Source organism: Dipodomys spectabilis, unplaced genomic scaffold, assembly GCF_019054845.1.
Source record: "Dipodomys spectabilis isolate Male_0828 unplaced genomic scaffold, ASM1905484v1 ptg000173l, whole genome shotgun sequence".
NCBI classification, from domain to species: domain Eukaryota; kingdom Metazoa; phylum Chordata; class Mammalia; order Rodentia; family Heteromyidae; genus Dipodomys; species Dipodomys spectabilis.
Genome location: NW_024870850.1, coordinates 6,103,725 through 6,117,892, shown reverse-complemented (window position 1 = coordinate 6,117,892; position 14,168 = coordinate 6,103,725). Strand labels below are relative to the sequence as shown.

The following is a 14,168-nucleotide window of genomic DNA, read 5'->3' as shown; positions in this document are numbered from 1 at the left end:
TTTGTATATATTTTCCAGTGAGACATATTTCACATGAGATATATTTCCTGTGAGATATATTATATATATTACATATATACATGAAATGTATACACACCAAACACATGAGATTTGAAATGAAGAAGACAGAAGTGATGGAAGGATTTGAATAGTTGACATCTGGATTCTGGGCTCAGAAAATAAGACATGTAAAATTCCACCATTCTGTATAGTCTTGGCCTCTAAGGAGGCACACTGCTGGGATCAAGATGATTATAAATCTTCATGTCTAATGAGGACCTCTGGATATTGAATCCCCAGGGATACACATGGTAAAGGAGCTCAGGTATGACTTATGTGCTCAAATGGTTCTGCCTCCATCCAGGAATTAAACAGTATTCCTCTTCTCAGAGATGATCCTTCATGTCCAGGGGTTCATTGACTCCATCCCTTTGCATTTTCCAAGCAACCCATAGCTGCTTCATCCAAGTCATGCTTATTCCCTTAGGTTAAAGGCAGCAAAAAGGAAGGCCAGTTATGTTGCTGGGGAAGAAAGCAGGGTTTGTGCAGAAGATGACCAGGGTTAAGTCTGCATGTCAATTCCATCAAGTGTCTGTTATCGCTCAGACACTATCACAGACATGTTCAGCACTGATAATTCAGATCTCACTCCTCTGGTCTTATATACTGAATGAAGAGAAGGGACCATTTCTCTCCTTTGAGACTCAATCGCCTGCCTTCAAACCTGATGCCAATATTCAATCCTTCTTTCTTACACATATGCAATTCTAGAAGAAGATGGTTGTTTGGTGTTCCTGTTGTTAGCTTTGATAGGAAATGAACCTTCAGGTGGTTGGGTTAACATCACACTTTTTTTCAAGCTTCAAATCCAAAGATCAAAATGTCCACAGGATTGGTATTCTAACAACTTGTCAGCATTGCTTCTTCTGCTGGTACAAACAGTTTGTTGTCTTTTCATCCCTCAGTTTGGTAAAATGTTTATCAATAACATGCAATGTTATTTCCCTCCCCTCCCCAAATTAGAAAAGAATATATACAAGATGCAGGACACCAGATTCAAATACAATGATAACAGACATTATACCATGGGGGAAAAACATACAAAAAGCTAAAAAATTGCATAGTACATTAAAAAGAACAACAAGGAAGATAAACTCTCTTGTGTCCCTATCTTGGGGATGATTTCACTTAGCATCAGGTTATATGGTCATATGTACATAGCTTTTGATCTTTCTGCTTGTCCTAGACATATACTAGTTATTGCAGATAAGAGAAAACATGGGACGTATGATGACCCATTGTAACAATGAAATGTACAAGATACTATGTTGAAAACAAACTTTACAACTTTGAGGGGTGGGGGTGGGGAGAAGGAGCTTGGAGGTGGGGAGGAAAGTGATGGTAAGGGAACAACAAAGGAGGAGGTAACAATGCTCGATAGGAAATGGAGTCATTACCTTGCTCATGTAACTGTAGGCCCTCTAAACCATGTCTTTACAATAAAAAATATAGTTAGAATAGCTATGACCAAGAACTCTAATAACAACAGATGCTGGATGGGATGTGGACAGGAGGGAACCCTACTGCATTGTTGGTGGGACAGAAAAAAAGGAAAAAAAACATGGATTGTAGAAGCCAAGCAATTGTTTCAGACTTCCTTCTGGTGTGACTAACGGCAAATCGAGGCTACAGTCCCTCATCTTCAACCTCTTCCTGTCCATCTACCTGGTCCCCATCCTGAGCAACCTGCGCATCATCCTGGCTGTCAGCTCCAACTCCCATCTCCATGCCCCCCACCATGTACTTCTTTCTGCCCAATTTGTCTTTCAGTGACAACTGTTTGAGCTCCAGTACTTATCCTAAAGCTACTGGTGAACATCCACACCCAAGACTACAGCATTGCCTATGCAGGTTGCCTTACCTAAATCAGCTTTGTCTTAATTTTTGGTGGCATGGAAAATTGTCTCCTTGCAGTGATGGCTTACAATCACTACCTGGCTATCTTTTAACCTCTGAGGTATATGTTCATCATGACCCCTGTTTATGTGTCTTCCTGGTTCTGATGTCTTTGTTGATTAGCATTGCGGATGCTCTCATGCACAGTCTGATGGTACTGCGACTGTCCTTCTGCATAAACCTGGACATCCCCACCTTCTGTGAACTCCCTCAGATCCTCAAGCACTCCTGTTCAAATGTGTTCCTTGATAACTTTCTGATATATGCATCATCCTGCATATTCAGTGGTGTTCCTCTCTCTGGAATCATTTTCTCTTACTTTCATATTGTCTCCTCTGTCTTGAGAATGTCATCTTCAGAGGGAAAGTATAAAGCCTTCTCCACTGGTGGGTCTCATCTGTCTGTGGTTTCTTTGTACTATGGGCAGGTTTGGGGGTGTATATCAGCTCTGTGGTGACTGATTCCTCCAAAAGGATGGCAGTTGTTTCTAGTTGCTTCTGTGATTTATTCTTTGGTCTCTCAAATGCTGAACCCTTTTATCTAAAGCCTTAGGAAGAGGGACATGAAGGAAGCCTTGTGAAAATTCATGAGTAGGATGACCTCTCTGATACGATGACTTTTACTTTGGATTTTTATCTTCAAAGTAAAGACAATAACCATATTTCTGGTGAACTAGAATCCCTATTCTTCATAATGATGAGAATACTTAATATCCTGGAGTAATTTGTCTTACAATGTGATATATTGTCTGTCTCTGAGTTTTTTCTTTTTTCTTTTTATTGTTTGAGAGAGGATTGTAAATTTCTAAACACAATTCAAATGCATTTTTGCTTGGTTGTGTGGCTTAAATTCAGGGCTTGTGCATTGCCCTTGAACTAGCTTTTTTACTCAAGGCTAGAACTCTATCACTTTGAGCCACAGTTCCACTTCCAGTTTCCTGGTGGTAACTTTCTTTACTGGTCTGGCTTTGAGCCACAGTCCTCAGATATTAGGTCTCCTGAGTAACTAGGATTTACCAATATTTTTTAAATGTGTATGTATTTAGAAATGTGAAATTCTGTCTTATAAAGTTAGAGACAGAACAAATATATGCGAGTGGATTATATAGACATATACTATACCTTTGGACTAAGGAAACTCATTGAAAGCTGTTGAACAATAGGGTTAGTTAGAGATGGCAATAATAGAGATGGCTATTGTGAGTATGATGTAATATATTCATGTGTGAAATAACACAAGGAAATCCCTGTGCCCTTTCCCAGCAGAAATTGGGGTGCACCAATGAAGAGGGTAAATAAAGATGAATACAGCTGAAGTATTTTATTTACACTTAACTAACATGAATGAAATGTTACTTAAGTGTAAACAAAATACTGTTAAAAATAAAATAGTATTGAAATTGTTTTCAGAAGCGGGAGGGGGTAAGAGAAGGTGATAATGGTTGATAGACTTTGAGCTGTCTCTAGGGAATGCAGTTATGGAAACAGCCAAACGCAATCTCCTTGTCTAAATAGCATATGAAATTACAAACTTTTGTTTGAATTTCGCATGGGAATTCTATTTTACTTTATTTTTCTTTTTAAAAAACGTTGTAAGGGTGATTTACAGAAGGGTTACAGTTACATAAGACAATGAGTACATTTCTTTTTGAACAGTTTTATCTCCTCCCTCATTTTCTCCCATTTACTACCCCCAAAGTTATAAAGTTCATTTCCAACAAAATGCTAAGTGAGTATCACTGTTGCATTTGTTCACCCTTTGTCCCACCATTTCTGTGATTCTCTTCCTTTTCCAAATCAAATAAACTTATATAGAAGGCAAATGGTACAGAGATTAAAAAAAGTGACAACAGGCAATAAACCAAAGGGAAAAAAGGAAAGAAAAAAAGAAAGAACTGCAAACAGTACACTGAAAAAAACCCTCTTCTTTCCATTTCTTGAAGTTCATTTCAATAAGCATCATTTTATATGGTCATATGCACATAGCTATTGAGCTATTGTGATCCTCTGCTAAGATTATCCTAGATATATTCTAGTTATTATAAATGAGAGACACCATAAATCCTGTTTTTTGGGGTATGGCTTGCTTCACTTAATATAATTTTTTCTAACTCTTTCCATTTCCTTATGAATGAGGCAATATCATTCTTTCTGATTGAAACATAGACTTATATTGTGTATTTATACCAATTTTTTTTTATGTATTCATCTACTGAGAGGCAACTGGATTGATTCCATATCTTAGCTATGGTAAATAATTCTGCAATGAATATGGTTCTGCTGGTAGCTTTAGTGTGGCCTTGTTTGTGGTCATTTGGGTAAATGCCCAGGAGTGGGATTGCTGGGTCATAGGGAACTCTAAGTTTAGTCCTTTGAGGAACCACCATACTGCTTTTAGAGTGGTTGAACAAGAAAAGAAAACACAATAATAACTTAAGTATTTTGAGTTGAGCAACAGCAGTTCAAATCTGTAATACTAGCTACCAGGGAGGCTGAGATCTGAGGACTGTGACTTGAAACCAGCCCAAGCAGAAGCACCCATGAGGCTCATCTCCTTTATTCTCCCAATATAAATCATATAGTTTTTTTGGGGGGGGGGTGTCCAGTCGTGGGGCTTGAACTCTGGGCCTGGGCACTGTCCCTCAGCTCTTCAGCTCAAGGCTAGCGCTCTACCACTTAAGCCACAGTGCCACTTCTGGCTTTTTTCTTATGTGATGCTGAGGAATCGATCCCAGGGCCTCATGCATGAAGGCAAGTGATCTATTTATCTTGCAAATTCCTTGACTCATGAATTACTTATGAAGGCAATATAAACACCAGCAATATTTCTCTCCCACATATGTCATGCATATATGAAAACATACAATATTTAAAATATTTAAATTTTTTTCTGGAAAATCATCCTAATTCATTGGACTAATTCTAAATCTCTTTTCTATCTTTTTTATTGAGAAGATAGTGTACCAAGGGATTATAGTTCCATAAGTCAGGTAATGAGTACACTTCTTTTTGAACAGTGTCACTTCCTTCATTTTCTCCTTGTTTCCTCCCTCTCAACAGCCCTCCCCACCCCAATTTGTATAGTTCATTTCCAACATAGTGTCTATTGGAGACTCATCACTAATTAGTCATTAAAAAATCCAAAAGTGGATCTGTGGCTCAAGTGGTAGAGCACTAGCCTTGAGGAAAAGAATTCAGGGACAATGCCCAGTCCCTGAGTTCAAACCATAGGACTGGCACACAAAAAACTTAAGTATTTTGAAATGCGTGATCTTCTACTGTAAACTATTTTCACCCAGATTTACACCAGAAACCAAAAGTAATTTCTCCCATCTGTAACACTGGATATTGTTCCAGTTGACCAAACTCTCTCCCATCCCCCTCATTTATAGGTAAAAGAGAAGATTTGGGATTTTTCTAAACAAAAAGCAATAATGTACACTCTACACACTCAAGGTGATGAATAGGATAATTACATGGATATAGTCATTGCGTAACTTATACATCAATCAGATCATACTTTGTACCACAAATGCATAGCAGTCAGGATTGAATGAAATTTTTACAAATGGTACATATTTAGACATGTCATAAGAAGGTATACAGAATGCAAATAAGCACATGAAACATGGTGATTTCCCCTTTGGCATTAGAAAAAAATGCAAAGTAGTGCATGCCAGAATAATTACACTTAGAAGTGCAAGCCAGGAACTAGTGACTCACACCTGCAATCCTAGCCACTCAGGTGGCTGAGGTGAGAGGATCAGAGTTCTAAGCCAGCCCAGGCAAAAATGTTTCTGATACTCTTGTTTCAATTTAAATACCAACATGCAAAAGTGGAGCTGTGGTTCATGTGGTAGAGTAGCCTTGAACAAAAAAGCCAAAACAAGGATATGAGGCCCAGAGTTCAACCCTGGTATTAACACACACACACACACACACACACACACACACACACACACACACACACACACAGACATAGACACAGAGACAGAGATAGAGGGACAGAGAGAACAAGGAAAATATATTATGAGCTTCTAAATTGAAAGTGTAAAGTCATATATCAAAGTAAACCCATCAGAATGCAAGTAAAATTCTAAACAGAAATGTAAAACCCAAGATTGATATGCTTTAAGAAGTCCTGACAGAAAATACCTGCAGAGCTAGATTACTGTATCCAGCAAAGCTTACCCAATTAGAGAATAGAAATTTTCTATAAGTGAGTATGAAAGAAAATCATGAATGCTACAGTAACATGGCAGAAGATATTTTGAGAATTCAAGGTATCTTACCCAGAGCAAAAAATAAATAAATAAAAGTATCTGGATAAGCTACAAAAGCTGGCCTGCTAAACCAATAAGGATTAGGAAATGATCAAACATCTCAGATACTACAACATAATAGACATTTTTCTGTCTATTATGACTGATGAATTGAATTAAAACAGTAAGACTGAGTTTTGTTTTGCCTATGGAAAATTCAATTCCCTGGCCAGGACAATATGAAAAAGAGGAAAAAAAGATGTCTCACAAAATTGGAACTTCAAAGCAACCACTAGTAGTTAACATTGTATCTTAAGATAGGCAGATAAGGCAAAAGGGTCACTTAATTTGACAAACTTTTAAATATGTATGTATCTAATATCTGTGTATTCACTGTCATAAAGCAATTATAACTAGAATAAAAGTTCAGATAGACAATAGAGTGGCCTACTATAGTACATAATTCTTCCTGATATATTAGTGATCCAACTTTTTTAAGTCAGCAAAGAAACTTCAGAATTAACTGAAATTATAGATCAGAGGGACAAACAAACATCTGCAGAATATTTTACCCAACAGTGGCAGAAAATAACTTTTTCTCAGCAGCTGACAGAACCCTTTTTTAAAAAAATTGATCATATTTGAAATCATAAGGGGTCTTAACAAAGAATCAGAAAATTAAAAATAATTTTGTATTTTTTTTTACCAGACTACAAAGGAGTAAAATGAGAAGTCACCAGCAAGCATAATGACACAAAGTACGCAGGCACAAAGAGATGGAACTGTATGCTTTCTAAAGCAGTAGGCAAAACACCAAAGAAATAAGGGCTGGAATGAAAATTGCATGTATCAAATGAAAATGAAAACACAACTCATCAAAATGTACAAAATAAAATGAGTTACTCCAAGAGGGAAGTTTACTGTGAGTGGTGATGGGTAATGTCTTCTTCAAATCATCAGCCATAATGGGAAAAAATTAAATTAAGTCATTTGTAAGAAAATGGATGGATCTGGAGATCATTACTTTGAGTGAGATATAACAAACGTCGTAATCTCATCTGTGGAGTACAGACCCTAAAGGATGAAGATGGCAATGATGGTGGTGCTGAGGATGATGATAATGAGTGAGGGCAGAGTTGATACTGAGAGTGGGAAGAAGGTAGAAAGATGTTGCACACATATCTATGATTAGATAGATATTGACATTGAGATACATGAGTAAATAAAACACAATAAAACCACACCAAATGCTGCAGAAGAGAAGGAAGGATGAGGGGTTGAGTGTGTTCAATGTACACACTATGCGTGTATGGGAATATCACAAGTTATCCCCCCTTGACTATAAATGTGTGTTAACACCAAATAAAACAGAGTAGAAAGAAAAATGGAGGTGAAGAGAAGCAATGGAGGGAGGTGAGTGATGCAATCTTTGCCTCCTCGGTCACAAAACCAGCTGTCCTAAATCCCTTACTTCTCCTCTCTCAGGTTTTAGATAGAGTTACTCCTGGGATTGGAATGATAGGGGAATATCTGGACTAATTAAGACTTTAGGAAACTGTGATTCTTCCATCTGTGCCTCCTGGGGATGCACAGATTGTAAGCTATAGCTCTGAAACCAGCTCACTTAACAGTAAAAACACAACCCCTGTACCTTCTCCTTGAGATGATCCTTCTGGATCAGGACACATACACTACATGTCTCTGAACTTCAGGAGAAAACCTTTTCCACAATGAGGGGAGATGTTGAGCATCATTCTTCCTGAAACTCACCAAGTCACCAGAAGTGCTATGGGTTCTGGATGAGGTGGGCTCCATCACACAATTTCTTTTGTGATAAAATTGATTTTAGTTTCTATCTTTATATGCACGCCAAGTGAATGTCAGTATTGTTTTCCTTCTTTCCTTTCCTCCATCTCCCTCCCCCCTCCTCCCCTCCCTCTTCTCTCTTCCTCCCTTCTTTCTTTTTCCTTCCTCTCCTCAGAGAATACTATGACCTTCCTTCCTTCCTTCCTTCCTTCCTTCCTTCCTTCCTTCCTTCCTTCCTTCCTTCCTTCCTTCCTTCCTTCCTTCCATCTTTCCTTCCTTCCTTCCTTCTTTTCTGTGGGGGCCAGGCTGTGGCACTATCTCTGAGGTTTTGTGCTCAAGGCTAGCCCTCTACCACTTGAGCCACAGATCCACTTCTGGATTTTTGGTGGTTAATTGGAGATGTCATGGATTTTTCTTCCTGGATTGGCTTTGAACCATGATCCTCACATCTCATCCTTGTAAGCAGCTAGGATTACAGTACCTGACATCTTTCTCATTTTCTCCATCAGTAGTAGGACTAGAAACCACTTGCATGTAAATACTTTAATAATTAAATTTATTATTCGTTCCCCTTTCCTCAATTCTTGCCTTTGTGATGAAAGGATACTGCCCTGTGTATATTCATAACAACATTTAAGAACCTTATAGGAAATCTCAGCATGAAATTTCCACTGTGTTGGGTAATTTTGTGATTTTTCACATATCATCATGATACACCTGTACAGGATTTTCCAAACTTCTGCAACACTAATTGGGTAAAACTTCTATATATTCTAGGAATATATTGTGACATGTGCATGTAGAAAGTCACTGCAGAATTAATTACTTGTATCAAGCAAACACACATCCAGCATATATGTGTTATTGTACAAATGAGACATTCTCTCTTCCCATGTAGCTGGTGATTTTTCCTATGCAAAATATATACTAGATACTAACTTAAGAATTTTTATAACAATGAGATATACAAGACACTGTTGAAAATGAACTTTACAACTTTGGCAGGGGAGGTGGGGTTGGGGGTGGTTTGGAGGTAGGAGGGAAGGGATGGTAGAGGAAAAACAAAGGAAGAGGCAACAATGCTCGATAGGAAATGTACTCATAACCTTGCTCATGTAACGGTAACCCTTCTGTACAATATTTCTACAATAAAAATGTACAAAAAAGAATATCTGAGTCCAAGATGACAGCAATTAATAAGTGCTGCTGCAATGTTTACCCAGCAGTCAGTGGAATTTTTCCAAGAGAACCAAATCCCAAACAAACTGCTTTGAATGTGGCAGCTGGTTGGATTCCTTTGCTCTTGAGACAGAGAGATGATTGCTCTACAGAGAAACTCTTAGTAGGATCATAATTATCTTATAAATTTCTCACAAGTGTGCTATCTAGAAATAACTGTGTTTTGAATATTGACATAGAGTTTTCTTTGTTCACAGTCATTTTATTCTTTCTCTCATTTTAACAACTATATCTTAAAAAATCAGATTAGAAGAGCTCCCTTAGGAAGTTAGGTGGAGAATCTCATGGCTATCATTGCCAAGATGATTCTAGAATTAATTACTAAAGGATATGAGTTGTATCTCCATAGGGACAGGACATGTAAGTTTCCTAGTTTTTAACCTTTGGCTAAAGTTAACTCATAAAGATGCCATTCACCTGCTACAATTTATTTCCTGGGTTGATAAGGTCACCTTTGAAGCCTTTGAAGAATAGAGGCTTTGTTTAGGAGGAAATAACATTGTTACAATGTTAAATTAAGAGCTCTGAGGGATTATTTAAAAATTCTCTTGTGTGAAATCTAGATGCATAAATCTAAATCGACCAAGAGAGTCGATGTCAACATCAAAGAAATGTCAGTTTTCTCTGAATCTGTGTTCATTATGACCGTCCAATTCACATCCATAATGCATCCTCACCTTACCTAGGTAGTTCTTTGGTTAAATAGGTATGGTAGTATGAATCAACATATCTTCAAATTTACAAGACCTTCCAATGTTTCAGAGGCACAGTAAAGTTTGTAAATAAATTCTTTTAAAAATATATTATTAAATAGTTGTACCAAGAGGTTGCAATTCTTCTTGTCAGGTTATGAGAATAATGCATCTTGATCAATAGCACCCTTTCTATCATTCTCCTCCATCATTCCTTGAAAGAAATAAAGATTTACTGAGATGGGAGAGAATGATGAAATGGGTGACACTGATCAAGATGTATTGTGTTCACAGACTACTTTGTTGAATGACAACTTTTTGTACAACTACTTAAAAATTAAAATAAAAGAATTTCCAATAAATTTTTATATTATTTAATTTTTTCTTGTCAAAGTGATATACAAAGAGATTACAGTTACATAAGTAAGGTACTAATTACATTTCTTGCCAAACTTGTTACCCCTTACCTCATTTCTAATTCCTTTTCCTCTGTCTGTAGAAGCCATGGATTACTTTGGATTGGAAGACACACTTTGTTTATTATTTTTATATTCAATGCTGAACACAGTTGAGAAAGGGAGTTGATGTTCAATAGAATAAATTTATTTCAGTGAAGAGAACAGAAGAAAGATAGACAAGGGAAAGGAGAAAACAGCAGTAAAAAAATACAAACCCCAAACATTTGGATCATTTTGCACAAGATTCACATGGGAAAATTTCAGCTGAATATATATTTTCTCAAAATTCAACATATATCAGAACTGTCCAATGATCACTAAAGAACTGATTATGAGCTGTCACAATGTATATGTATATATACATTCATATATAAATTGACTTATGAAACTAGTATGTATAATTAATATATACTATTATGCCATATATAACATATATTTTTATATTTTATATATAATCATATATCTTCTATATCATATATCATAGATATTGTATGTATTTATATATAATTTATATATGAAATATACAATATAAAATTAGTATATATAGCATATATATACTAGTTTATAAATATGTATATATGTGTACATGTGTGTATATGTACATGTATATATAGTTATATGCATATGTAGCTATATGTAGATGGAACTAATATAATGAAATGCACCAAAAATTGCTGAAATAAGGGTGTGGAGGATGAGTTGGGACACAAAAATGTGGATGGTGTGAATTGTATTAATATATATTATATGCATATTTTATGTTGTAAGTGTCATAATGAAGCCCCTTTGTAGGATCAATTTATGTTTTGGACAACTTGTGTTGTTTGTACGAAGATTCATATATTTTCAAAATCAATTGGGAATGAGAGGGTGAGTGGAGAGAATGAAGGTGGGCGAATTTGGTCAATATGTATACATGCCTGGGTGAAAATGGAACAATGAAGTTGGTTAACATTGGTTTGGGAAAGGGGTAATGGGAATGAAAGAGTGATTGCTTACATTGTGAGCATAGATGAAAGTGTCAACATGAACCTCCCCTTGTGCAACTAATTAATGCTGGTAAATAATGTAGAAAAAGAGAATAAATTACTGTCTCTTATCCCCAGGATTGAGGTAGATTAAGACTGGATTAGGGATGAATAACTTCTTTCTACCATGATACAAGGGGATACTGAGACCATATATTTTATTTCTCTCCATTTTTTTCCATCAGGTATACCAGCAGCATGGACACTAAGAACCATACAGGCAGTTTACATTTCTTTCTCCTGGGACTATCAGACGAGCCATCACTACAGCCACTCATGTTCGGCATATTCTTGTCTATATATCTGATCACTGTTCTCGGAAATCTGCTCATTATCCTGGCTGTCAGCTCTGACCCCCACCTCCACACCCCCATGTACTTCTTCCTCTCCAACCTATCCTTGGCTGACATCTGTTTAAGCACCACCACCATCCCCAAGATGCTAGTGAACATCCACACACAGGACCAGAGCATCACTCAGGGAGGGTGTCTCCTCCAGGTCTGCTTTGTTTGGAATTTTGCTTTCTTGGAAAACTGTCTCCTGGCAGCTATGGCATATGACCGTTTTGTGGCCATTTGCCACCCACTGAGCTACACAGCCATCATGCACCCACGCCTCTGTGCTCTGCTGATTCTTTTCTCCACACTCATAAGTGTTGTGAGCACCCTCCTTGTCAGTCTGATGGTGTTGCATCTATCTTTCTGCACAGACATGGAGATCCCTCACTTCTTCTGTGAGCTGGCCCAGGTCATCAAGCTGGCCTGTTCAAACAGCCTTGTCAATAATGTCCTGACTTACACTGCCACTTTCCTCTTTGGTGGTATTCCACTCTCAGGAATCATTTTCTCCTATTCCCAAATTGTTTCTTCTGTTCTGAAACTCTCCTCAGTGAGAGGATGGCACAAAGCCTTCTCCACTTGTGGCTCCCACCTGTGTGTGGTCTGCTTGTTCTATGGGGCTGGGTTGGGGGTGTACATCAGCTCTGCTGTTGCTGACTCACCCAGGAAGATGGCTGTGGCTTCAGTGATGTATACTGTGGTCCCTCAAATGCTGAACCCCTTTATCTACAGCCTGAGGAACAGGGACATGAAGGGAGCCTTCAGGAAACTTGTGGATAGGATGGCTTCTCTTTGGTGATGTGAAATTGACTTTGCACTTAGATTTCTATGATTAGATAGTGACAGTATTCCTGAGGAATCAAGGTGGTTCATTCTAATTCTTGTATTCTTCAGAAATGTCCATATGCCATTAAAGTTAAGTTTATCATCATCTTGGGTTGTCACCTGCCTTTCCTATTACTTTGGATCTGTGACGTTTGATAATCCTCTGAACAATTTCATTGCTCAAGTATACAGTCAGGACCTGAGTTAGGATTATTCAGTGTAAGTAATTCCTAATATAAATGTAGAATTTTATCAGCAAATGTAAATTGTAAATATTAATCTGGTACATGATATATATATGTTATATACATGTGCACACATATATGTACACGAACATGCACACACATAAAGAGAGAGAGGAAAGGTAAAGTACTGGTACTGGGCCTAGGCACTGCCCCTGATAATTTTTTTGCTCAAGGCTAGTACTCTACTACTTGAGCCACAGCTCCACTTCTTTGGTGATGCTTTCTTTGGTGGTTAGTTGGACATAAGACACAGACCTTCTTGCCCAGGCTGCCTTCAAACTGTGATCCCCAGATCTCAGTCCTCTGAGTAGCTAGGATTACAGGTGTGAGCAACCAGTACCATGATACCTTAAGATATGCACATAAAATATAAATGATTGGGTAAGGGTAGTTTGCTTATTTGCTATCATAAAAATTTATCATTTCATTTTCCTTGGGGTATTACAAACCTCTTTTACATTTGAACAATACGGTGAATTATTGTCAGTCATCATTAATCTATGCTGAAGGACATTAGAAGTTCATTTATTCTATTCCACCTAATTCATGAACCTTTTAAAACTTCCCCTTTTAATATCTTAAAAAAATCTATCCCCTTTGTTATTAGAAGGATTGACATTGATCAAAATGCATTGTGCTGGTAAGCCTATCTGCTTAGGAGGCTGAGATAGGAGGATTGTGGTTTAAAGCCAGCTCTGGCAAGAAGGTCCATGAAGCTTTCATTCAAATCAACCAAAAAAGCCAGAAGTGGAACTGTAGCTCAAGTGGTAGAGCACCCAAAAAGCTCAGGGACAGCACTCAGGGCCTGAGTTCAAGCCCTGGAACTGTCAGAAACTGCAAAAAATGCATTGTACTCTATAGAAGCTGACACATTGAATTGAATCCCCTTTGTAGATTTATTGAAAGGTAATAATTTTAAAATAGTCAACAAAATAATAACTAAATAAACATCTTTCTGGAAACTGAACGACAACTTTAGAGAAATTTTACTCGCATAATTGGTTGATTTTCTAAATTGGATTTGTTTGGAGGTTTTATTTTTTTTCCTTTTGTTGCTGAATCCGTCATGTATTTTAGATAATCTTAGTGATGTTTTGGGGATCATTCTCAGAAGAGAGAAAATCATAACAGGTAGAAATGCCATGTGAAGGCAAGAAAGACTTCTCTCTCCTGTAAGATGAGATCTTTTTCCTTTGGATCATTCCTGGGGCTTGAACTCAGAGGTTGGGTGCTATCCTGAGTTTCTTTCACTTAAGGCTAGTGCTCTATCACTTTGAGTTACAGGGCCACTTCCGGTTTTCGGTGGCTAACTGGAGATAA

General features: G+C 37.5%; 1 protein-coding gene and 1 pseudogene across 1 annotated transcript; both read left to right on the top strand.

Moving 5' to 3' along the window:
- Window positions 1–308: 308 nt before the first annotated feature.
- On the top strand, window positions 309–2,508 carry LOC122119957 (annotated as a pseudogene).
- A 9,130-nt stretch (window positions 2,509–11,638) lies between these two features.
- Window positions 11,639–13,177, top strand: LOC122119746 (olfactory receptor 7G2-like). The gene is made up of 2 exons (XM_042693791.1): window positions 11,639–12,550; window positions 13,160–13,177. Exons 1-2 carry the CDS (start codon window positions 11,639–11,641, stop codon window positions 13,175–13,177), a joined length of 930 nt encoding a protein of 309 aa, XP_042549725.1.
- The last annotated feature ends 991 nt before the right edge of the window (window positions 13,178–14,168 follow it).

Bases quoted from the DNA above. Each gene is read 5' to 3' on its own strand.
- LOC122119746 (XM_042693791.1), top strand. From the start codon at position 11,639: ATGGACACTAAGAACCATACAGGCAGTTTACATTTCTTTCTCCTGGGA.